At 43.6% G+C, this 24390-nt stretch overlaps 2 protein-coding genes across 2 annotated transcripts; one reads left to right on the forward strand and one right to left on the reverse strand.

The window, feature by feature from the left end:
• Positions 1 to 524: 524 nt before the first annotated feature.
• Positions 525 to 8742, reverse strand: TUBD1 (tubulin delta 1). The gene is made up of 9 exons (XM_054166466.1): positions 8617 to 8742; positions 7011 to 7199; positions 6295 to 6442; positions 5027 to 5243; positions 4270 to 4501; positions 3306 to 3470; positions 2488 to 2619; positions 1790 to 1973; positions 525 to 797 (listed from the first exon to the last, which is right to left on the reverse strand). The coding sequence occupies exons 2-9, from the start codon at positions 7180 to 7182 to the stop codon at positions 695 to 697; spliced, it is 1353 nt and encodes a 450-aa protein (XP_054022441.1). The 5' UTR covers positions 7183 to 7199; positions 8617 to 8742; the 3' UTR covers positions 525 to 694.
• Positions 8743 to 9027: 285 nt separating this feature from the next.
• On the forward strand, positions 9028 to 24206 carry RPS6KB1 (ribosomal protein S6 kinase B1). Its single transcript, XM_054166788.1, has 15 exons — positions 9028 to 9217; positions 12956 to 13005; positions 14042 to 14162; positions 14915 to 14983; positions 15361 to 15508; positions 16140 to 16197; positions 17172 to 17272; positions 18222 to 18312; positions 18534 to 18624; positions 18916 to 19023; positions 19300 to 19362; positions 20212 to 20289; positions 21866 to 21973; positions 22746 to 22858; positions 23944 to 24206. Exons 1-15 carry the CDS (start codon positions 9146 to 9148, stop codon positions 24179 to 24181), a joined length of 1509 nt encoding a protein of 502 aa, XP_054022763.1. The 5' UTR covers positions 9028 to 9145; the 3' UTR covers positions 24182 to 24206.
• The last annotated feature ends 184 nt before the right edge of the window (positions 24207 to 24390 follow it).

Raw genomic sequence — 24390 nt, forward strand, 5'->3', positions numbered from 1 at the left:
GGCCCTCAATGACAGGAAAATGAAGAACCTTTCACATGCTGGTGTTTTTTAATGGTTTCTAGTCTTTTTTTTTTTTTTTAAACATGGTTCAAAACTTCCACTGTTTTATCAGGTTTAAGGTTTTCAAGTCTTACTTTGCTTTAAAGGAAGAGGTGTGGCCCAATACATTATACCTGGACTGGTACCGCGTTGGGGTGTGGATCAGTCATGCTGTTACTGTGCTTTTTTTGTCCATACTGAGGCATTTTTAGGGCAAAGTGTTAGCAAGGCAAATAGAAACTGGAGGATCAGGAGTGTCTTACTGCTGTGGTGAAGCACACACTGAATTTTTATCACACATCAGTTCATGGTAATTTAGATGCTTAGAGTTCAGCACAGAGAAAAACCCTTCTGTGTAGATGCTCTATGAAAAAATTTCCTAGTGCCAACAATAATGTTCAAAATTTTAGCTACAGAACATAGCAAATGGATTGAAAAAAATAGCTATTTATTAGGGATTTTAAATATAAATCATATCTGCCCATAGGAATAGATTCAGTTTTGATTCAGCTCTTATTCTATCACACACACACAGTGCTTACAGGACTGAAAAATAGCTGCTGTTCAGTAACTGATGTACTCAAGAAGCTGATGGAAGTTTTCCACTGCAAGGTTCTTTCAGCAAATCTTCTGTTTCAGACCATTTCCAAGAAAATCAAAGGATGCTGTAACTGGAGATGACTTGTTCCAGAGCTGTGAAGCTGTCCAGGAAATCTTCCTCTTCGATTCCGAATTTAGTGTACTGGTGAACATAGGCTCTGTGTGTTGGAGTCACAAGAAAATGGGTGAGATGTTAGGAATCAGTGAAGAACCTAGCACCTATAATCAGATTGTAGAGTTACTGTGAAGACTTCAAATGAAGATTGGTTTCCACCCAATAACCGTGCTGGGTAGTTACTACTTGAACTCATTTTGTAATTCATATTAATTAATAAGTCATGACTTGGTTTTGATAGGCTTTATTACATTGTGTATTGCTTCAGGAAACAAAACTGGGCTAACTGGGAAATGGAAGAAGTGATTACTAAATTAGAAAAGTAATTTCTAGGTTTGAGCTGCAGAGCCTAGAGCTGTGTGTGCAGGATGGCTTGCTTCTCATGAGTGGTGTTTTTGTAATGGGTGGTAAAATTGGGAGCAGAGCTAGTGGCAGTTTCCTTCTTTTGGCTTTCAACTGCAGAATCCCTGTGCTAGAAGCTGATATTTAGCAGGCATCTGCTGTGACATGCAGTAGCCTTGGCTTGGTGATGATCAAAGTAAAGAGGCAGGTCTTTTCTAGGTTGCTTGGGTCTAATGAAAAATCAAGGTAATTGCATGGGAACCTTGGTAAACACACAAGTGCCCTAAATGCTTCTGAACGGAGCCAGGAAACTTTTTTTCCAGACTGTAAGTACGTCTGTACATAATTTAGAAACTATATAATCAGTAAAAGAGTTTCTGTGTGCTATTTTTAGAATGGTCACACTGGAATGCCCTAAATTTGGGGAGTTTCAATACTGGAAAACAAGTCAAACTGACAGCACTGGGATATGTGGTCTCACTTACCCACAGAATGTAAGCACTGCCCTGTGTTCCTCCCCCTGCCATCGTGTTTCAAGCATTAAAATGTTTCCACTGAAGTGTGGGCACAGTCTCCTGCTTACTCACCATCATTTTGCTTGGCTGAAGGAGTGAGCTGTATTTACAATGGTTTTGCTACCCCTCAAGATAATGGCAGCTATTGAGGAAGTATCCACATTACTATTTCACTTACTTGGAAGCAAACATATTCCAGGCTTTTCCTACAACACTGTCAAGAGGTTTCAGCAGGAACTGGCTGTTGCTGACCAAAGCAGCAGATTTTTCATACTTGTTAAATGCTCTTGGTGTTCTCCATGCATTAAAAGCATCCTGAGGGTTTAGCCATGACGTGTATAATGAGGGATCTCGGAAGCTTCCTGTAGCAGAAAGAAGACAGCCCTGTTGACAAAAGGTAAAGCTGCAACCTCTACATCTGGAGTTCAAGTAGTCCTGTGTGACCTAATCAATTCCTGGGCAGATCAATTCAGGCCTTGAAAAATACCTGCAGAGTGGCTGGCCTGTTGAAACGGTAATGGTGTGAAACAGATTAATTAGATTATCTAGAAGCATTCTCTTGTATCAGTGCTTCACCTACAAGCTGTGCTCATCACTCCTTAGCTAAATGTATTTTCAGACACTATATTCTATTGTATACACTGATTTCAGTCTCTTCCTCCTTCCCTCAGGTGCTTCAGGAAAGATAGAAGTCTTAGTTGTATAGCCCCAAGGAATTAGACAACATGGTCTTGGACATTAAAATATCTCTAGAGGAAGTATTTACCTTAGTAGCTGAATATGTGGCCTTGGGGGTTTTAATTTTCATCAGGTATGGTTGCAAAGCAGACAGATGTGAGAGAAGAATGCCTGAGGTAGCCTGCCTGTCCTTCTTACCTAAGTCTACACTGTGTGTATCTTTTCCTCGCAGGATAACCAGGTTGGCAATGGAAGTGTTGAAATGCAGTGGCTTGTTCATGGGATGGCTGGAGGAGCCTGGCTGTGGTGGTCGTACTTGCCAGTCAATACCTAGGAGATTTTGGCAAAAAGATATTAGAAAAGTGAATGCTTGATGAGAGATGGATTCAGACTAGCTGAAGAGTCAGCTGGTAACTAACACCATGCCCCATGCTGAGATCTACTAAAGGGTGTAGCTTCTGCACGTTAGTTAAGCAGCAATTACACAACTCTCAGGGAAAAACTGCTAATCCAGCAGCATTTGCCTGGTTGTCACCAGTCTTACCAGAGAAAATGGATACTTGTTTCTATACTTAGCAACCTGTCAGCTCATTCTCTGCATAACTGGAAGCTACACTGTAAATGATATGGGAGAGCTAAGCATGACTTTTGGTACCAGAAGGTGTAAAAAGAAAAAGCCAAGCAGCACTGTCCAAGGAACCTTCCAAATGAATCATGTCATTTAGGTGCAAGGCTAAGAACTGTTGGCTTGTTTTGTGTATTTTCAGTAGTTATAATTCAATGAGATGTCTGGGAGCAAAACCAGGAGCAAGCTGGGAGCGCAGCGGCAGCTGAGTGAATAGTTCAAGGAGCAGCTGGTAATGTGGAGGCAAATTCCTGCTGTCAGAGGGCAGCAGCTCCCTTCTGAAGTGACTGAAGCTAGGCAGTGAGCTCCACATAACAGTAAGCGTTATTTCATCTGTAAAAATAAATGCTTCAAGAGTGATGGGTATTGAAGATGAGTGAATGCTTTTTACCTTCCTCCATTTTAGCATTAGCAATCAGCATCTGCCTTAAATGTTTGATGAGTCCAGGCCAACTGAACGTGCTGTAAGCGAGGAAGTTCTCAGGCATCTGAGGTATGTTCCGAAGACCCAGCATCTTGAATTCAGGATGTGGAACTAATGTTTCCATTAGGTCACCTGAAAAGAGAAATTAACAGCTGCTCATGTTAGACAAAAATGTGGCACAGGCTAGCTAAAACAGGAGGGTTTGTACAAAGATTTACCTATTTACATATTGTGCTTTGTTTCTTGCCTTGAAGTTTTACTGTGACAGATATGGACACACAACAGACAGTATAATGCAGACTTTCTACATAGCTGCATAGAGTACTAGCCAAGCATGATAGCAGCTTTTATTTTACACTTTAGAATTGTCTCACTTTATAGCCTGACTCAAAATTTCAAAGACCTTGTGCACTGCTAAAAAGGTTGACAGATGTGAAAGTTTAATTTTATGAGTTTAAAATCTTGGCAACATAAGTAACTTAATCTAATGCCTTAAAGATACAAGTCTCAGACTTGTTGCTTCTTGTTACCAAGCCTGTCTTCTGCAAAACACAAAACTGGTCTTTTGTTTCAGTCTATGCAAACTTCTAATTTAATGTGAAATGCAAGACTCAGTCTAAAATGATTGTCCTGCACCAACTGCCTGTGAAATGTAAGTAGCTACAAGGGTTTCTGTAGTCACTTCAAAAAGGAGAAATGGGGTTCTTCTGGTAGAGAATGAAACCAGAAGCTGGAGGATCTATTTTTGACTCTCTTACAAAATTGGGATTGAACTTCTAATTTAGTATGTTGCTTCACTTTTCTTGTATTAAAGCTGGGGATGTATCCACATTCTTGAGTAAGGAGACTTGAAGGACTTAAATTGACAATCTGAAATGATGACAGAAAGATGTGTGAGAATGCATTAGGCACCTGTATCATAGTTAGATACCTAAGGGGTTCCTGCTGTAGTGTGAGCCACCTTCTGCTGTGTAAGTGGGCTGGAAAACACTCCCCAGTTGATGTGCAATGACTTGATTCACATCCCTGAAGGAGATCTGTTTAATATTCATCAGCTGAGTACAGATCTTATGGATGACATCATTTTCATGAACAAGAAGGGCATCTGATGATTGGTACAGATGTGAAAGAGTCAAAACAGAGTTGTAGTTTTGAACAATGACCTGGAAACAAACAAACAAAGAAACGCACGCTCAAATGAGAGTCAAACAGCTTCATCTTTCTGGTTTATAACCCTCTGGCTACTGTCATTTCCTCAGTTATGATTTAGGAAGTGACTGATTTTCTTTGCCAAAGTGCAGAATGAGGTCAGGACCTAGCAGAGATTTTCATGTAAAGAGAGCAAGGCCTGTGAAAATCCTGGCTTTCAGGTCACTTCATACAAACATGCTAGAATAAAATCTGTCTGGGAACTGACAATAGTGCTGAGCTATTGTCAGAACAGGAGATTTTTAACTATAACTGAATTGTACTTAAGGAGTTAGATCATGAAGAATTATCTTTTGCCTGGTGAAATGACATGTAACAAATATTAGACAACTCATTAGCTGTCTTACTTCTGTCACCCTGCACTCCTAAAAAGCAAAATGGGCTTCTCTCCTGATTTATTTCAGTTGCAGATATTGTATGTTTCAAAATAAACAGCGATGGTAAACTTGTAGAGTAACTGTGGGAAATGTGACATTCACCTCACCAGTGCCATAGGGCCAGATAACATGGTTTAGTATAAATGAGGTTGGAAAAGCATCTCTTAAACACTGGGTGACAAATGCTCCCAAGCCAGATCCTGTGCCACCAGCCATGCTCATTATTGTGAAGAATCCACCCAGTCGATCGCACTTCTCTGCTTCTTTTTGCACCAGATTCATGATTGCTTCTTTGTGTCTGGGCCCATGCACAGAGTAACTGTTGAACAACAGACAAAACGTGGAGGCACAGCAGGTTACAGCAGAATAAAAGCAGGAAGGTGAAGCTATTCTTAAAGCACGTTTTTCTTATTTCTGTAACCTCACATTATGTCATCTATTCACTCTGCAGTGAACAATCCTCAGCTGTGAGACTTACTTTACATAGCAGCTGTTTATAAACTGTTCTTATTGTTTCCTATTCTTAAACCAAGTATACTCACTCCATTCTAAAATGCTACTTTTTTTTACTGTAAAGACCCTTTTCATCTTGGCAAAGGCAGCTTAGCCATTTCACTGCTACAAACTACTACTTTAACTTGAATTTATTTTTAAGTTAATGCTACATAGAAGCATAGCACAGAATGGTTTGGGTTGGAAAGGACCTTTAAAGATCATCTAGTTCCAAACTCCCTGCCATGGGCAGGGACACCTTCCACTAGCCCAGGTGGCTCAAGGTCTCATCCAACTTGGTCTTGAACACTTCCAGGCAGGGGGCATCCACAACTTCCCTGGACAGCCTGTTCCAGTGCCTCATCACCCTTGCGGTAAAGAATTTCTTCCCGATCTCCAGTCTAAATCTCCCCTCTGCCGGCTTCATTCCATTACTCTTCATCCTGTCACTCCCAGCCTTTGTAAAAAGTCCCTCCCCAGCTCTCCTGTAGCCCCCTTCAGGTACTGGAAGGCTGCTCTAAGGTCTTCCCAGAGCCTTCTCTTCTCCAGGCTGAACAGCCCCAACCCTCTCAGCCTGTCCTCACAGCAGATGTACTCCAGTCCACCCGATCATCTTCCTGGCCTTCCTGTGGACCCATTCAAACATTTCCAGGTCCCCCTTGTGTTGGGGGGCACTAGAACTGGATGCAGGACTCCAGGTGGGGTCTCACAAGAGCAAAGTAGAGAGGGAGAGTCACTTCCAAGTGTGCTTATCACACTTCTTTTGATGCAGGCACTCTGTACCTCACCCAGCTACAACAGTACCACTCCTAAAAGAGCTTTCACAGCTCATTATCCTCCCCAGTTCCCTTAATGAAGCTTGAAACACTTGTTCATACCCATTTGCCCAGTTGTTCCCAGATCCTTGCTTCTGACAGAAGTGTGAACGATCACCATATTTCCAGCAGCTAGACCTGGCAGCCACTGATAAGGTTTGGCTGATGACTTTAGGTTCCATGTCAACAAGCACAGCTCGGGCCACAGGTACTGGGCAGAAGGGAAAACAAAATGAAGAATAATGTGCCAACATTAGAACTTTTTAAAATAAGATGGACAGAGTTGCACCACCACCCAGACAGTATTTGTCCCACTCAGATAAGCTGAACTCTCAATGGGACAGTACAGGCAGGTACAAAAAGCAGGACTTGGTAATGGCCTGGGTTTCTGGAGAACCAGCTATTGTTCCACAGATCTTTCAGGAAAGAACCACTTAAGTGTGTCTGATAAGATTAAGTTCAGATACTCTGGGCCCCAGTCCATGGTGTGATCTACCTAGAGCAGAAAATGCAGGTGCTTGGAGGGGCAGATGATGTCTGTGCATGTGCTGAGTTTCCCCCTGTGTTGCTGGCAGATTTGCTCTGCAGTCACTTTACTGCATAGGTTTTCCTTCCACGGTTGTTAGCCTTATCATGAAGGCAGAAAGTTGTGACAATCGTGGAGGTAAATCTCAATTCTTCAACTGGAGGAAAAGGACTTTTATTACTCTAGTCTTCTTAGCTGTATTAGGCTGGAAAGCAGCCCCCCCCTGTGGGAAACAAACATGTAAATGCTATACCTTCTGACTCCTCCTGGCAGAAAAAACGTTCTTTGCAAGCATCGTGGTAGGATTCATTCTCCTTCTTGGAACACAACCCATGTGTGCCATGAACATCACTGCAGACAGCACTGAACACCTCATGGCCGATTTGATTACCACACTGACCAAGCTGGACTGTGACTATTGACATTTTTATTTACTTTGAGCCTAAAAAAAAGGAAGGAAAAAAAAAAGTATGCCTTTAGTAACTGTGGGAAAGTTACTGGGGGAAAATGTGACAAGTAGACTTCTGATCAGGTTTTGCAATTTTTTGAGCACCACTGGCAAGAAGGAAAAGGTTAAACTACAACCACTGGTTGCTTCTGGGCAAAAGCAGACTGTCAGCATTCTCCTGAATGTCAGATTGCAGATGGCAGTTTACAGGAAATCAATCTGTTTACTGTTGCTAGGTATCTGGAGAGAGCTGAAATCTACCACAAAACAACCCAAGTCTTTGTTTTCTCGCTTTTGCTTAGTAAGGCAGGATTGAGACAAGTAATTCTAACTCCAAGATATAGGATTAGGATGTAAATGCATAATAAGAAACTACCATCTGCCTTTAGAAATGTGAAGGCTGTTTAAAAATGTAGCTGATTTTGTCCTGTGCTGCCATGGGCCTGATGCCAAAATCCACTGAGGTGACAAAAGGATTCCCTAGAGTATTCCCCTTGCTTCTACCACAGGCAGCAATGTTTTTCATTCAGTACTGGTATGTTTTGACATTTTATTTCCCCTCTGAGCGTTTTGCAGTAGCTCTGATTTCTCACTTTTTTTATTTTCCTTTCACAGAATCACAGAAACAAGTTCATTATTCTCAGTTCATTATTCTGGCTGCTGTTTTTCATTATCATCCTATCTGTGCTGCAGCACTTCTGTAAAAGCATTCTCTGGATAGCCACCAGTGCCTGCTACTTGATCCTGCTGCTTTTTGCAAGCAGGTGTGTGCCAAATTCTGATTATATCACGGAATGGCTTGAATTGGAAGGGACCTTAAAGATCATTAAGTTCCAACTTCCCTGCCATGGGCAGGGACACCTTCCACTGGACCAGGTTGCTCAAAGCCTCATCCAGCCTGGTCTTAAACACTTCCAGGGATGAAGCGTCCACAGCTTCTCTAGGCAACCTGTTCCAGTGCCTCACCACCCTCACGCTAAAGAGCTGCTTCCTGTGCTCGATTTCTGCACTGCTGGCAGGCTCCACCTCACAGCCTAAGGCCAGCCTGTGCGTTACTGCAACACTGACCTACCCCTCACGGCAGAAAATAAATACAGAAGTGACTTTCAGAAAAGGCTCCTGTCCTGCACCTTCCTCTCTGGAGCTGCTGCCACCCGCCTGCATGGGGACACCCACTCGGCCTCCGCCGTGCCCACAGGTCCTTACCGGCGGCTGACAGTCCTCAGGGGCCATGTTCCCGGTGCTTCCCGCCCCCCGGCCCTCACGTTGCTCAGCCACCTCGTCCCCTTCCAGCACTTTTCTGCTGGCCAGCCCGCTCCCTCCCGGGCCTCCCCCCCGGCCCAGCCGCCCTCTGGAGGTGCCTGTGCCTGCCAGGGTAGTGCTAGACGCCGGTCCCCTCCTCAGACCTGACCTCGACACCCCTCTCTGAGGCGCTCGGGCACGGACAGAGCTGAGCAACCACCCGGCTCCGCGCGCCCCTTCCCTGCCGCTGCGGACCGAGTCGCGCCTTCGAACAACGCGCTTCGCGCCTGCTCAGAGGGGACTCCGGGCAGGCCGGGTACGAGGGCCGAGCCTCTGGACTTCATGAAGGGCTGTACGCAAGCACCTCTCGAGCGGCTTCACTGCTCTGTCTGCTCATGCTCGCTGCCAGGAATAAGGCGGACGGGCTCGCAGTGCACATGCCCGCTCCCTGCCCCACGCCCGTTCGCTCAGCGGGGCTCTCGCCGCGCTTGCTCCGTGAGACCCCGGCCAATGCCGGAAGGGGTTGAGCGCCTGCGCGGCGCCCGGAGTCGGGGCGGGGGCGCAGGCGCGCTGAGGCCGGGCAGCCGGTGATGGCGTCCGTGGCGGAGTTGGGGGGTGCGGGCCCATGAGGCGGCCCAGGCCCCGTGCTCCCAGCACAGCCAGGAAGGGGCGGCGGCGCCGCGGCTCACACCCGCGCCATGGCGGGCGTGTTCGACATCGACCTGGACCAGCCTGAGGATGCGGGTTCGGACGAGGAGCTGGAGGAGGGGGTAAGAGGAGGGAGAAGCCCGAGCCGGCTCAGCGCGGGGAGGGAGCGGGAGGCCGCTGCGGGGAGCGGCGCCAGCGGCAGGCCTGAGGGGAGGGAGCGGTTGGTGGCCCGCGGGCCCGCTCCGAGGGGAATCCCGCCGGCGGGCGGCATGGTGGGGACGCCGTGGAGGCGGGCAGGGGCCGCGCCGCAGTTGTGGCGGCGGTAGGGCGGGAGCCGGAGCTGGGCGACGCGAGGTGTAGCGCGGCGGTGGCCGCCACCCTGGCCCGCGCAGGTGAGGCGGCTGCGGCCGCGCCCTGCCCGCCGGGAGCCGCCCGCTCTGCCCCGGCAGCTGCGCCGGTGGGGAGGCAGCGCTGCGGCGGCTGCGGGCTCCGCGCCCGGCCCGGCTTCGCAGCGCCCCGGAGGCGGCCGGGGAAGTTCCATCCCAGCGAAGGAAGCGGCGTCGCGCCCGTAGCTAGGAGCAGGGTTTAGGCAGCTGGCTGGCGGCTCAGCTGGCAGGGCTTCCCCGGCCGGGGCCGCCGGCCCTGCGCCAAACTCGCGGGAGCCTTTCCCCTTGGAAGTTTGTGTTGGATTTCCTAGTACGAGTGCCGCGGCACTGGGGTTGTTTTTCTATTTTTCTTTTTTGTTTTCTTTTTTTTTCCCTTCCCTTTTTTCCTTTCTTCCTTGTCACATGCTTTAACGTCAGTGCAGAAATGCTGTGAAATGCTATTCTTTCTGGAACTGTATAAAGTTGCTGCTCTAGCGCCAAAACTAAAAGCAGTGCTTTAAAATACTGCCCTAAAGGGCTGTATGGATCAGCGGCATCTCCCCATTTCATGCTTTCCTAAGCGGTTTGCCTTGTTAATCTGTAGGGTGGTTTTTTTAGTGTTCATATAGATTTCGTTAAAGCTTTGGAGGAGATTTCTTGTTGCTTTGGGACATTAACATCTGCAGTCGCTTCAACAGCCACTGCCTTTATTTTCTGCTATTTAAATACTAATAACATTCTTGGAGTCTCTGGGATAACTGGATACTCTTTCAGTTGGAATACTCACCCTACATATAGACTGTAGAGACATTGTTTGACAGCTGAAGGCTTGATTGCTTCCCAACCTGCAGGGAAAAGCACTGTCACCTCAATAATCAGTAAAGTACTCGGCTTAAAAAAATGTCCCTTGCATCACTCTGTGAGTGTTGCCAGGAACAGGTTAGTCTAAAGGGGGTGGCAAGAAATCTGAGCTTGTTGTCTTTCAAGTTGCAATAATTCAGTTGTTAAGTTATTGTGGACTCCAAAAAATTGCTATAAATTGTTCATTCACAACTGTGGACATGAATGCACGCTGGCAACCTGATTTGGTTTTCAGATGAGCTTTGGCAGACAAAGGGAGAGTGGACTTGAAATTAAAACAGAACTGCAATGTGGGGAATATAAGAGCAGGAAAGAAGGGGAAGCCTCAGGAATAATGTGTAAGAGGAAAAATGTTTCACTGACGGTTATCTCTGTGGGTGGTGTGCTTGTCTTGCAAGGATCAGAGAGACATCGCAGGCAGAGCAGTTGGGGTCATTGAACTGGAAGCCTGCAAGGTGTAAAGTCTGGACTATCTTGTCTCATCTCTGTGGTGCTGGTTGTTGGTACCTGCTGAAAGCCTGGTGGTAGAAAGAGCAGGTCAGTTGTAGCTTTGGATGGGCACAACCTCAAAGATCATCCAGTTTAGCCTGGAGAAGAGGAGACTGAGGGGTGACCTTATTACTCTCTACAACTACCTGAAGGGAGGTTGTAGACAGACGGATGTTGGTCTCTTCTCCCAGGCAGCCAGTACCAGAACAAGAGGACACAGTCACAGGCTGCGCCAGGGGAGGTTCAGGCTAGATGTTAGGAAAAAGTTCTATACAGAAAGAGTGATTGCACATTGGAATGGGCTGCCTGGGGAGGTGATGGAGTCGCCATCACTGGAGGTTTTCAGGAGGAGACTTGATGGGGTGCTTGGTGCCGTGGGTTAGTTGTTTGGGTGGTGTTGGATTGGTTGATGGGTTGGACGTGATGATCTTGAAGGTCTCTTCCAACCTGGTTTATTCTATGTATTCTATGTTCCAACCCCCCTGCCATGGGCAGGGACACCTCCCACTACATCAATATGTACAGACTGAAGGACTGTTAGCCTTCCAGCCAGGACACCGCTGAAATGAGAGGGGATACCGAGAATAGCAGAGTAGGGTATCTAAAGTGAGCTTTGTTCATGTTAATACTGAGAATGAAAGGCATAGTTCACAGGGGCAAGAGAAGCACATGTAAATTGTGCCAGAACCATTGGGTAACTTGAGAAGTTGTTCTGGGAACGTGATGGGTGTTTGTTCTCTGTCTGTGGAAATTTTTTGAATTCGTTTGTTGGCATCTAAGGGTAGGGTCAAGGGCAACTTTGGTGGGTTTGATTGTGAAAGAGTTGTCAATAAGCTGGATTTTTCTATTAAATGTTATCAAGAGGACATGGGCTAGCTAGCAGCTCTCTGACCTGGAAACAAACTTGAACTTTTGGACTCCCTAATAGCTTGTGGTGCTAGTAGGTGGAACCAGGAGTTAAATTCTCCGCTAGGTCACTCACCAAAATAAACCAGCCTCTGTAAACTTCAATGTTTAAATTAGTTGGGAAGCCACTGAAAGTTTCTGGGTTTCTCTGTTTAGTTTTTTCACTTGCAAAATATTATAAAATACACTCCTTGGCTCTTTCTGCTTTTTTGCAGATCTCCATGTTTTCTTTTCCTTCTGGTTCTCTGAATTTCACACATCACTCAGCCTATGAGCCTGTGGGTTCCAGGCTCTTTCTCGCTCTCTTGCAATTGTTATTTTATGTACATATTTTTCAAAATCAAAATGTTAAGGTGTGGTCTAAAGCTCCTTAGGAGCATGCCCGTGAAAATCTGTTTGCATTTGTTCTAGCTGTCTGCTTGGTTTGCACTTCTTTTGCCTTGCAGAGCCACAGTTAACAGGGCAGGATTATATGGCATAAGGGATCAGGCTGCAAATTCTTTGAAGAAAACATTTCTTCAAATTTGAGTTTCAGTCTTTAAATGGCAGCTAATTCTGATGTTTAAGTGCTTGAACTTTGAGTAATATTAGCATGCATTAATTTTGTATTAATTGAGTAATATTGGCATGAATGCTTATTAGTCAGGAAAGGTATTTATCATTAGACTAATGCTTAATTCTTCCATTACTGTTGGGATTTGGTTATTACCAATACAGAATAATAACATCTCAGTAGGCTGTTTTTAGTGTGTATGAATCCCAGTTCATCTGTTCCCATCATCTTTACTGTTGTTCTAATCTGCACAGTGCTGTAATAGGATTGTAAGCTGTGGACATGAAGGCAGCTGTAAAGGAAAATGCAGTACCTTAACATGTCTCTCATTCACCTAAGTGTGCAAAATTGTTGCCTCTAATATTCAAGCAATTGAGTAACAGTGCAGCCAGGTAAAACAGAGGTTCCTTGTGTCACTGTTTGAGATATGTGGAAGTATCATAGAATCATAGAGTATTGCAGAGCTTGCACAGAATTGTGTAGAATTCTTATCTTCTGCTGATAATTTTTTTATTCCTGAGCTAAAGCTATTATAGCTTAGCTATTCCTGAGCTAAAGATGTGTTTAATAATATAAATCTAGATAGAATTCTTCTTATTTAAGTAGTTGTAAAACACATCAGTAGGTTTATTTTTAACTCTATTTTTTGTCATAATTGATTTTCCTTCTACTCCTCCCATCCCCAGGGTCAATTAAGTGAGAGCATGGACCATGGAGGAGTTGGCCAATATGACCTGTAAGTTGCTGCTAGAAAATGTTCTGTATCATTCATGCCAGTCACATGTGACTTCAGATTTTGTGAAGTTAAATAGTAATGCTTGTAACTCTTGGCCGGTTTTGAGTTGTTTCTAGATGTTTCACCATTTCTCCTCATTGAAATTTGTGAATTGTATCTTGAATAAAATAATAATAGTAAAAAAAACCATTCTGGCAAAACTTGCTGTTTGTCTTCTAATCCTTGTTTCCCCTAGCCTACCTCTTGAATAAGAAGAGGTATCTACCCTTTGCAATAAGAATCTAGTACACTGTCTGCAGAGCATGGTTTTGTTCACTTTATCAGGGCTCCAGTTGCAGATGTTCACAGCAGCCTGAAGCAGATGAAGAGTCAGGAGTTCTGGGTACAGCTTCAGGAGGCAGCTACCTTTAGCATTACTTCCTTTATAGATTGCCAGATTGTTTCAGCCTACCATGTTGTGAGAAGAAAGCAGTGATAGTTACAACAGTTCAGCTGCAGGATCAATCTGTTAGTCATTTGCAGAACTGGAGCATAATTTAACAGCATCATTAAATCATAGTTCAGGCTTTTGTGGCATGTTCAGAATTGTGAGACTCTTCTTTTGTTAAGCTTTACCTGCAAGATATTTGTGTTATAGAAGCCCTTAACCATGGCTGCTGGGGCTGCTGAACGTGATCCAAAACTTTAACATACCTTATAACCTTGCCTTTATTTGAAGTCTTGTAGGCATATCTAAATCAGCTGGAGCTTTTGGTCTTTTAAATGTAGTTCTGAGATTTATTATGTATTAGAATACAGGAATCTGTCAGTCCCCCAAATTTGCAGGTGATTTTTTCTGTGCAAGTTGCAGCTCACTGCTTTGCACACACCTAAATAAAATTCCTGATGGTGAGAATTCTGCAGATGTCGAGAGCAGTTACTCGGTTAGGTCAGATAATGCTGCATGCTTTTCAGACAGTACTTTGCTTGCTTACTTTTCATTTGATCATACTTTGAGTATCAGCTAGTCTTATATTCTTGTTTTGGTTTTATCCAGTGGCATGGAACATTGTGAAAAATTTGAGATTTCAGAGACTAGTGTAAACAGAGGTCCAGAAAAGATCCGCCCAGAGTGCTTTGAGTTACTGCGCGTACTTGGCAAAGGTGGCTATGGCAAGGTAAGGAGCTCCTCTCTGCAGAGGTAAATAAATCCAGTGTGCTGAAAGTGGTTAAAGTGCTTGCTCTCTGCCTTTGGCAAGGTCTAATCTTCCCATCCTGTTTTCTGGAAAGTTAATTCTACCAGGAGGTAACCTCAGGGCTGCTGCCAAGGTTGGTGTCCTGAGAGTGAGGTCACTGGCAGAGCCTTGCCAGCTGGTGGCAGTAGAAAGTGTCCCAGACTGGTTCTGGTTCATAGAATGGCTTAGAAGGGACCTTAGAGATCATCTACTCACAGCCTCCCTGCCACGGGCAGGGATGCGTCTCAGCTACACTTGACTGCTCAAGGCCTTATCCAATCTGGCCTTGAACACCCCCGGGGAGGAGGTATACTCTCCCTCAGCTTCAAACCATTCCCCCATGTCCCTTCTGAAAAGTTCCTCTGCAGCCTCCCTGTGGGATCCCTTCAGGTATTGCAAGGCAGCTCTGAAGTCCCCCCAGAGTCTTCTCCAGTCTGAGCAAGCCCAGCTCCCTCAGCCTATCCTCACAGCAGAGTTGTTCCAGCCCTTGTGGCCCTCTTCTGGACTTGCTCCAACAGCTCTGTGCCTTTATGATGGGGACACCAGGTGGAGTTCAGAAACTCACCCGTGCTGCTTCAGGCAGCCTTGCAGTGTGTAGTGATCTCATCTGTCTTTCACAGAACTTTGTTTTTTAACTCAGCTTGTGATGGTTAATGTGGTTTTAATGTGATTGCTTTTGTATTGGTCTTGTATAGGTGTTTCAAGTACGAAAAGTAACTGGAGCAAACACCGGGAAAATATTTGCCATGAAAGTCCTTAAAAAGGTAACCTGGATGTGCACATTTCACTGCTATCTGAAGCTAAAGAAATCTCCTCCTCCAGCTAGCTTTTACACCTAAAAATAAACTTTGCCATATATATAGTTGTTATCCAGATACTGCTGGGTTTGGAATTAAAGTGTTTTGTGTCGTTCTCAGCAGCTGCTTGAAATAGGTCAGGTGGTCCCTTACAACCTTTATTATTGTGTAAATCTATTATTTATGCTTCTTCTAGGAACCTCTCACGTTGCCTGTTGTGGTGAAATTTTATTTACTGTGTTGCTGACTCAGATGTAGTGATTTAGAGAACTCAAAATTGAACTAAATATAAAAGTCTGCCTTGTTCAGCATGTTGTTTGTGCTCACATATCTGCTTTTTGTAGGCAATGATTGTAAGGAACGCCAAGGATACAGCTCACACAAAAGCAGAGCGGAATATACTGGAGGAAGTGAAACATCCCTTCATTGTAGACTTAATTTATGCCTTTCAGACTGGTGGAAAACTCTACCTCATCCTTGAGTATCTCAGTGGTCAGTATATGGAATTCTGTTACTCTCTTCTTTGTATTTCATGCAATAAGAATTTGGATTTTTTTACTTACAAAACTAACTATTGGCATGGTGCTAGAAAATGGAAACCAAGTATTAACAATGCATAGAATAAAATAAATAAACCTTCTAACTGAAATACCATAAAGATGAATGAAACATAAAATAGTTATTTTTTCGTAACAGTACAGGTGAGGAAGGGTTTTAATACCTTTTCTTCCATCAGGATTGTGATTCCTGTATGTTACACTTGGATCCTATGCAAGTACACAGAATACCTGAGGTTTTAGTCCTTGCAGGTTCTTTGTGAAACAGGAAAGTGTTATTTCTATTTCACAGATAGGGAAGCAGACACAGATGAGAGGCAGTTAGCTGAAGCTATAACAATAGAGAAAACAGGAACAGAAATGTCTGGTTTTTTTTTCCCAGTGTGCTCTTTTGATTACTTTTGTTTTTTCTTTAGGTTGTTAGAATTCTGAGAGTAACAGAATAGTAAAGTCTTAGTTGTTTTTTGTCAAACTGCTTTTTGCAGAGCAGGAGAGAATACCTGTTGCTTATAGTTCTTCTAGAAAATAGACTTTTGACTGACTAATAGAGTATAATCTCATGACAGGAGGAGAACTATTTATGCAGTTAGAGAGAGAAGGGATATTTATGGAAGACACAGCTTGGTAAGTGAATCTATTTTGGTAAATTAATAGTTTGGGTGTGTTTCCTTTTCAAGTGCTTAAACTGTACACTCTGACTTGAAAAAGCTATTTATAACTACTCATTCATTTCATAGTCCAGTGAAAAGAGCAGTTAACTGGGGTTTGGGAAGAGGTATGTGTTCTGCACTTACAGTTTGTACTGCTGTTAGCTCCAGACTTACGGAAGATGCTGAATGAGGCCACATTCCATGGGGTTGTGGTCAAGGAGGTGTTTTGGTTGTTGAAGAAGAGAACGTAAAAGACTTGCTGTAAATGCAGTATTTTTTGTGCGCACTTGATCCACACACAGTTTTACCAGCCAGTTACAGAATTTCCAGGTCTGTAAGGGCTGTATTCTAACAATCAGATGTGTGATTGTTAGATCAAAAGGTAGTTACTGGAATAAAGGAAAGAAGCCTTTTGGGTGGTGACATTTTACATATAAACAAGTTGGAATGGTCCCTTACTGATTAAGTTTCATACACTTAACATGGTTGTATCTTCCCACGGTGCATGCTGATAATGCTTCAGAACAGTTTTGATGGACCTGTGGAGCTGTAATACCGTTCCCCAAACAGCACTCTGGGTGCTGACAGTTAACCTCTTTAGCTTCACTTCTGTTTTTTCCTTCAACTTTGCCATCTAGATGTGGTGATGCAGATTGAAGCATATTTTAATCACTAACTGGTAAATGCAGGTTCCTCCAGATATATTCATTGTAAGGTAGCTACTGAACAGGTAAACCTATAATGCTAACAGTGTAACTTTATAGTTCATCTCAGAGTCTGTGCCTTTTGGCAAACCAACCTCAAAGGCATCATTGTTTCTCATTTATTCTCTCATACACTTCTTGTGATATTTTCAAGGAACTGTTGCTGTGTATCCAGTAGTCTTGGTGCTTCAGATGCTTTGCATGATTGAATATGTCTAATTTTGTGGCATACGCTCCCTTTCAGCTTTTACTTGGCAGAAATCTCAATGGCACTGGGGCACTTGCATCAAAAAGGAATCATCTACCGTGATCTGAAGCCAGAAAATATCATGCTTAATCATCAAGGTAGAAATACAGTAACAGTTATGTTGCCAGTCGTTTGAAAACAATCCTGCAAAGGTCACAACACTTCACCCTCACATGAATTTCCTTAGAACAATGGCATGTTTGTTATCACTCCCTGATGTAACTAAAGAATTGCCAAAGCTAATTGCTTGCCCTTAAACACCGTTTCTGTGGCTATAAGAGGGCACAGCAAGCTCCAGGTTCCATGAGTACAGAAACAGGCATTTTTTTGAATGTTTGACTTGGTATTTCTGCAGCTCTGAAATCTTTCTTTTTACTGGGTCACTGTAAAGTACACAAAGATCTGTCTCTTCTGTGTAGCATCAGTGACATTTCAGTAATGGGGATGACGTTAGGAAAGGCAATTTAGGCAGGACGCCAAATCATCTGTAGCTGAAATGATTTATCTAGCTGTTGGCACTTCACCTGACAGTAGCAGCAGCTGCTGAATGCACTGCTAGTGCATACTGTATGGGTGTATGACACTGATTAGTCTGGCAGTCTGTACCATCCCTTATTTTCATCTTATCTTCAACAAATTATTTACTTTGTCTGAGTCTTTGTACTGAATTATTCAGGGGACTTTACAATCCTTGAAGGCTGCTCTTTGAACTTTGAAGCAAGCAGTAAAATTCAATAGCCTGCTTGCCTGAATGATGCTCTGCAGTCTTTAAGTAATTTGTCAATATGTGAATAAGTTTTGGTAGTTTATCTTGTTTCTCTCCACTAAGTGGTAGCTCTTATGCAGAGGTTTTACCTGTTAGAGTGTTTCTCTCATTCAGGTTTATAGCTCTATTGCTTTGTCAGAGCATTGAAGATAGATGGAAGTAGTTGAGAGTTACTCCACATCCATGTTAATTGTCTGGGTTTGGTTTGGTTTTGGTTTGTTTTCATGTTACTTAAGTACCAGAATTCTGGCAAGTCTGAAATTGTATATCTTTAATTTCAGGTCATGTAAAATTGACTGACTTTGGATTATGTAAAGAATCTATTCACGATGGAACAGTCACACACACGTTCTGTGGAACAATTGAATACATGTGAGCTGCATGATGAAATAAAATACTACTCTGGGGGTAATGGCTAAGTTTTGCCTTTTTTGTGAACTGATGGTTCATGTGTTCAGTCACTTACAGAAGTACTGATAAATATGAATATTGGTTTGGTTTGAAAACTGGTAGTCAGAATTAGTCTTGAGCTTGTTTAAAACACATTCATAGTTCCAATTGTTTTTCCTTTTTTTTTTTTCCCCCCACTTTAGGGCCCCTGAAATCTTGATGAGGAGTGGGCATAATCGTGCTGTGGACTGGTGGAGTTTGGGGGCATTAATGTATGACATGCTGACTGGAGCAGTAGGTGCACAGTTATAATTGCATGTATTTCTCTTCCTAGCTTTCTAGTTGCCTCTGTTCTGATTCAGATGCATGCGTAAACACCTGCACCTTTGTATGCTGCAAGTAAGAGATACAACTAAACCACAACTACAGCTAGACTGAATGCAGTCATGGGCCAATCAGTTCTTTGGCAGTCCCATTAGCAGTAATTTTATCTGCTTTATAAAGTACTGAAGTGAGTTCTGTGTATGCAAATAAGAGACCTGAACAAGTCCTATTTTTTCCTCCCATTACAATGGTGCTTTCTAGCCTCCTTTCACTGGGGAGAACAGAAAGAAAACAATTGACAAGATTCTCAAGTGTAAACTCAACTTGCCTCCCTACCTCACACAAGAAGCCAGAGATCTGCTTAAAAAGGTAGAATTTCAATGAATGTCAGTACTGAATGTGTCTGTAGAAAATGTAATGATACAACTATGCAGTCCATGCTGCTTTTGCTACTTGCAAGTCCTCACTGGTTTTGTGTGGCACAGAAAGTGGTTTTCTTGAAAATGCAGTTGTTTGGTTTTCTGATCAGTGCAGGATTTCTGCTTGTTCTGTGTTCATTCCAACAATGATTCGCTAGAACTAGTCTAGTCATAGAGCCATAACTAATTTTCCCTTCTTGGATGTGTCTTTTTTTGTCTCCTTCAGCTGCTAAAAAGAAATGCTGCCTCACGTCTAGGAGCTGGTCCTGGAGATGCTGGAGAAGTTCAGGTAACTGTTGCTTCACACAAGAATCCTTAAATTAACCACACTGAAAATAAAACAGCTTTCAGGGCACATCAGGGAAGGAGATTATGTCTGTCTTAAAGTGTAAAGAGCAAAAAGTCAGCCACATGTGACAGCTGATCAAAATGTGACTGCTTTAAAGCTTAACAGAAGCGGCTGTTGACCCGTTTCAGAATTTGAGATTCAGAAAATAACTTCTCTCCTTAGCTCTGCCTTCCAGTAGATCTTTTCTACTAGTTGCATAAAGTCAATTGTTACAGTTCAGCCATACAAGAATGATTGATACTCTAGCAGTCTGACCAAAAACCTGCCAGCCCTTGCCCTCAGTGCAGCAATTTGAAGGGAAAGGTGGGTTTGATTTGCATTTAGGGTTGTGGGGTTAAAAGCTAAGGCAGAGGCTTAGTTCTTGTTGCTTCCAGCTTGACTTATTTTTATGGTAAGATTAATACCAATGCACTAGAGAGTCCTCTTTATTTCACAGTTCTGATAATTTGCCATTAATACAGTGTTTTGGCAACAGTTTTTAGATATCTAACTTGTAAAGCTGAAAAATGTAGAGGTGTTTTGCATGTAAAGTGGCTTTTTCTAATACCTTCAAGGACAACACGACAGGAACATAGTATTGTCTGTCTGGGAGGTTTGGTATCAATTTTCACTTCTCCCGGCTATACTCTGATGTAGTGCTGCAGAATATGTTGCACTGGACCCATTAGGTGATTTTTGGAAAGACACACCACAGAGGGGGTCTGAAAAGAGCATGCTTCATTCCTGGATTTCTGTGATTGATACCCACAAGGTGGATTTATGACTCTCTGCTGTTGATCGCTCTTGTAGGCTCACCCGTTCTTCAGACACATTAACTGGGATGAGCTGTTGGCACGAAAGGTGGAACCTCCTTTTAAACCCTTATTGGTATGTACTCAGAGTGCTGTGAGATACTCCTTGTGTGGCTTTCAGAAAGGTCTTAACATGGAATCTAAAGAAACTTTCACTCTTACAGACTGAAGTGCCACTTGTTGAAGTACTTCCTTTACATTCATCCACTTAGGTTACTGGTTCTCAGATTCACTCTTGTCAGATTAAGGTGGCAAATCTACCACCTGATCTACCAGATGCAGCCATTCTGATTTATTTTCTTCCTGAGAACTGGTGGTGTCTCAATGTTAAAAGCCTTTTTAAATCCCCACCCCTACTAAGAAATGCTGGCTGTCATGAATATGCTGTTGTGTCTTACTGATCTGTGGTCATAGTACTCATCTGTCACTGGAACAAGATCTTGGGTTCTCACGTGAGAAGGTGGCAAAATTCAGCTAAGAGCTAATCTGTCCTCTTCAGCCTGGAGGAAGAAGGTTCTGCTTCAGTTTTAATTCCTCCTGCTCCTAATCTGTAGGTTAAACAGACTTCTGCTTCTAAACATTCTACAGTAAGTCAGTACTTAGGTGAAACCAAGATGATAAATTGTTGCTAAGCAAAAGTAACTGAAGTCACCTAATGACGCATTTTGTGTGTTTGCTTATTAATATTTACAATGCTGCTTGTGCATTACAAGCAGTAATTAAAGTTTACCTCAAAGCAGTGATGTGATGAATATGCCTCTATTATCCTGTTTTAGATTTTGATGGCGTGGGGTGCCTGTCCTTTCCCCCCGCCCCGGATGCAGTTAGCTACAAAACAATGGAAATTGCCACCCTGATAGCTCCTGGCTACTAAAGATCTCACTTTAAACTGACTTGGGCATCATGTTGAGCATACTACAGCCTGGGGATTCAAGGCCTTTTTTTTTTTTCACCCCTCACTGTCTTGAACAAAATTCATGATGACACAAAGCTGCCATTCCTGAGTTCATTATCTGAACATAGTTTTGGGGTTTTCTCTCACAAGCAAATTTTATGGCAGTTATTGTACAAACCAAATGGGTTTTGAAAATGTGCTTCCATGGCTGCACAAAGGCCTGCACTAATCAATCCATATTGCCTCTTCAGTTACACTTGGGAATGAGAGAAGGGATCGTGGAATTCTGTCTGTTCTTCCTTGACTGAATTAAACAATAGTCTTCATAGCTCCTTTTTGCAAAGATAGGATGAAATTACCTGGAGAGGCTTCCAAAAACTTAACAGTTGCAACTGTTTTGTACTGGTTGTGACAAGGGCTAAACTTACAAGAAACTGGCATTGTATTTCTAAAAGCTTTAGTTTGTAATTTGAGGTTTTCTTTTTTTTGTTCTTTTTTAAAGGCATCTTTTTAATTTGTGTTCCTTTTTGATCCATAATTTTTGCCCCTCCCCCTTGCCTTTATTTCTCAGTGTCAGTGCCCATAGTGACCTCCCACTGGCAGCGACAGGATTCCGACACCACTCCAGGGTTTTACTACAGCAGAGCTCTGCCAAAAACCTATGGAATGAACTCCACCCAGAGGCTGCACTGATCACCGCTAAGCCATTTGGTTGATATCTGTAATATAAACCCTTAATCATTTTGTTTTTGCAAAGCAATCTGAAGAGGATGTGAGCCAGTTTGATTCAAAGTTTACACGTCAGACACCTGTTGATAGCCCAGATGACTCTACTCTCAGTGAAAGTGCCAACCAGGTCTTTCTGGTGAGTGAGCCAAGGACAAGCATGTAGTGATGATTGTGGAGAGGTGTGCTCATAGGATGAGAGAATGGTTTGGCTTGGGAGGGACCTTGAAGATCATCCAGTTCCAAGCCCCATGCCATGGGTAGGGACACCTTCCACTAGACCGGGTTGCTCAAGGTCCCATCTAACCTGGCCTGGACCACCTCTGGGGAGGGCACATCCACAGCTTCCCTAGGCAACCTTTTCCAGTGTCTCACCACCCTGCTGTGTTGTTTGAAACAGCAGGGCATTGCAGGCAAATTAATTCTATTGAATCTGATACTTGAAGCAAAGTGTTGTCTTTTTAAACACACATAATGCAGCAGGTTTGAAATGTTCAAGGGCTTTGAAAATTCTTGTTTTGATTATTGCTGACCATTTCTTTTATATAGATAAACCAGCCCACAAACATTGCTTGCTTTCTGAAATGTCAGCATTCTAATTCATAGCTGCAGTGTGAAGCCAGGACATGTGATTGCTTTCACAGTCATGCAGCAAGACCAGTGGCCCTTCCAGGGATCAGAACCAATTACACTGAGCATGCCTGGGGGTGATGCAAGTAGAAGCATCTGGGGTGTGCAGAAACTCCCCAGAAGTCCTGCTGCTTGCTTCAGGGTGTGAGCAGAAATCTCTTTACAGTGACTAAAGTCTTCACAGTGACTAAAAGCCTACATTTACTCTCCTCTTTATAATTTTCCTTTAATATCTCATGCCCAAGTGATGGTAACTGTGAATCTTTGTTCCTCTTTTGCAGGGTTTTACATATGTGGCTCCATCTGTACTTGAAAGCGTAAAAGAGAAATTTTCTTTTGAACCAAAAATTCGATCACCTCGCAGATTCATCGGTAGCCCTAGGACACCAGTCAGGTATCTTTCTGCCTTTTTTTCTTCTTTCTTTGTAATGCACTTTGGGGAAGTAATTGAAATAGATCTGCACTAGAAATACAAAGTGCAGCCTTTCTTCTCAGTAAGCCCATCACTGCCATTAGGAAGTGCAGCGTCGATCCTGTTTTACAAACCACATTATTAGAGGCACCTCTGGGCTGTTGGGCAGCACAGGAAGTACTGATTTGGTTGCTGTTCAATGCTAGTACAGCTTTCACAGCCCGCTGACTGTGGTGCACCATCCCTCTAGAGCTGTTTCAGAACATCCTAAGTAATTATGTGCCACTGAAGAGTCCTGTTAGTACAGAAAATTCCTTCTGCAATCACATAGAAATACATTCTTGCAGCTCAGATGAGACAGTTTTGCTTCACAAGAGGCTGGGGTAGAAGCTAGACTTTCTTGCTTTCCTGAAGTGGAAGGAAGAAGTAGAAATATAGAGGACCCTAAGTTGGAAGGCACCTCAGAGATCATCCACTCCAAGTCCCCTACCATGGGCAGGGACACCTTCCACTAGACCAGGTTGCTCAAGGCCTTAAGCACCCCCAGGTAGGAGGCATCCACAACCTCCCTGAGCAGCCTGTTCCAGAGTCCCATCACCTTTGTGCTGAAGAACTTCTTCCTGAGATCCAGTCTAAACCAACACTCCCTCAGCTTCAAACCATTCTCCCCTTGTCCTGTTGCTAGAGGCTTAGGCTGGATGTTAGGAAGAAATTCTTCACAGGAAGAGAGATTGGCCATTGGAATGTGCTGCCCAGGGAAATAGTGGAATCACTAACACTGGAGGTGTTTAAGAAGAGACTGGATGGGGCGCTTGTTGCCACGGTTTAAGTTGATTAGATGGTGTTGGGTGATCGGTTGGACTTGATGATCTTGAAGGGCTTTTCCAACCTGGTTAATTCTATTCTATTCTATACAGTTTGAAAAGTCCCTCTGCAGCCTTCCTGTAGGTTCCCAATAGGAATTTGCCCCAACAGGGAGTTTGAGCTCAGTGTCCTGCAGAGTAAAGGACAGACATTGGTGCTGTGTCTTATCTTCATCTCTGTTTTTCGTATTTCTTGTTTTAAAGCCCTGTAAAGTTTTCCCCTGGGGAGTTCTGGGGAAGAGGTGCTTCTGCCAGCGCATCAAACACTCAGCCACCTGTGGAATATCCAATGGAGACGAGTGGAATAGAACAAATGGATGTGACAGTCTGTGGAGAGGCCTCGGCACCGCTTCCAATCCGGCAACCAAACTCTGGGCCATACAAAAAACAAGCGTTCCCCATGATCTCCAAACGACCAGAGCACTTGCGCATGAATCTATGACACCACCATTTTACTGCTTTCTTCTTTTTTTTTTCAGTTCTTTTGGGTTTTGTTTTTTTTAAATCCTTTTTTCTTTTTTTTTTTTTCCCCCCCCTTCCCCCCTCCCCCTCCATGTTTTTAAAGTCTTTGAAGGTGGAAAACAAAGAACGGACCTAAGCCCCCCCCTTGAAGCTGAACTAGGAGGGCTTGCATGGTTTACTTTGACAAAG

This window comes from Dryobates pubescens, chromosome 13 (assembly GCF_014839835.1).
Source record: "Dryobates pubescens isolate bDryPub1 chromosome 13, bDryPub1.pri, whole genome shotgun sequence".
Classification (NCBI taxonomy): Eukaryota; Metazoa; Chordata; class Aves; order Piciformes; family Picidae; genus Dryobates; species Dryobates pubescens.

Bases quoted from the DNA above. Each gene is read 5' to 3' on its own strand.
- TUBD1 (XM_054166466.1), bottom strand. From the start codon at position 7,182: ATGTCAATAGTCACAGTCCAGCTTGGTCAGTGTGGTAATCAAATCGGC. The intron at 5,244-6,294 runs GTATGAACAAGT...GTTGTTCAACAG, and splicing joins GGGAACAACTGGGCAAATGG to TTACTCTGTGCATGGGCCCA. The intron at 4,502-5,026 runs GTGAATGTCACA...GTTTGTTTCCAG, and splicing joins GGCCCTATGGCACTGGTGAG to GTCATTGTTCAAAACTACAA.
- RPS6KB1 (XM_054166788.1), top strand. From the start codon at position 9,146: ATGGCGGGCGTGTTCGACATCGACCTGGACCAGCCTGAGGATGCGGGT. The intron at 20,290-21,865 runs GTATGTACTCAG...GTTTTTGCAAAG, and splicing joins CTCCTTTTAAACCCTTATTG to CAATCTGAAGAGGATGTGAG. The intron at 21,974-22,745 runs GTGAGTGAGCCA...CCTCTTTTGCAG, and splicing joins GTGCCAACCAGGTCTTTCTG to GGTTTTACATATGTGGCTCC.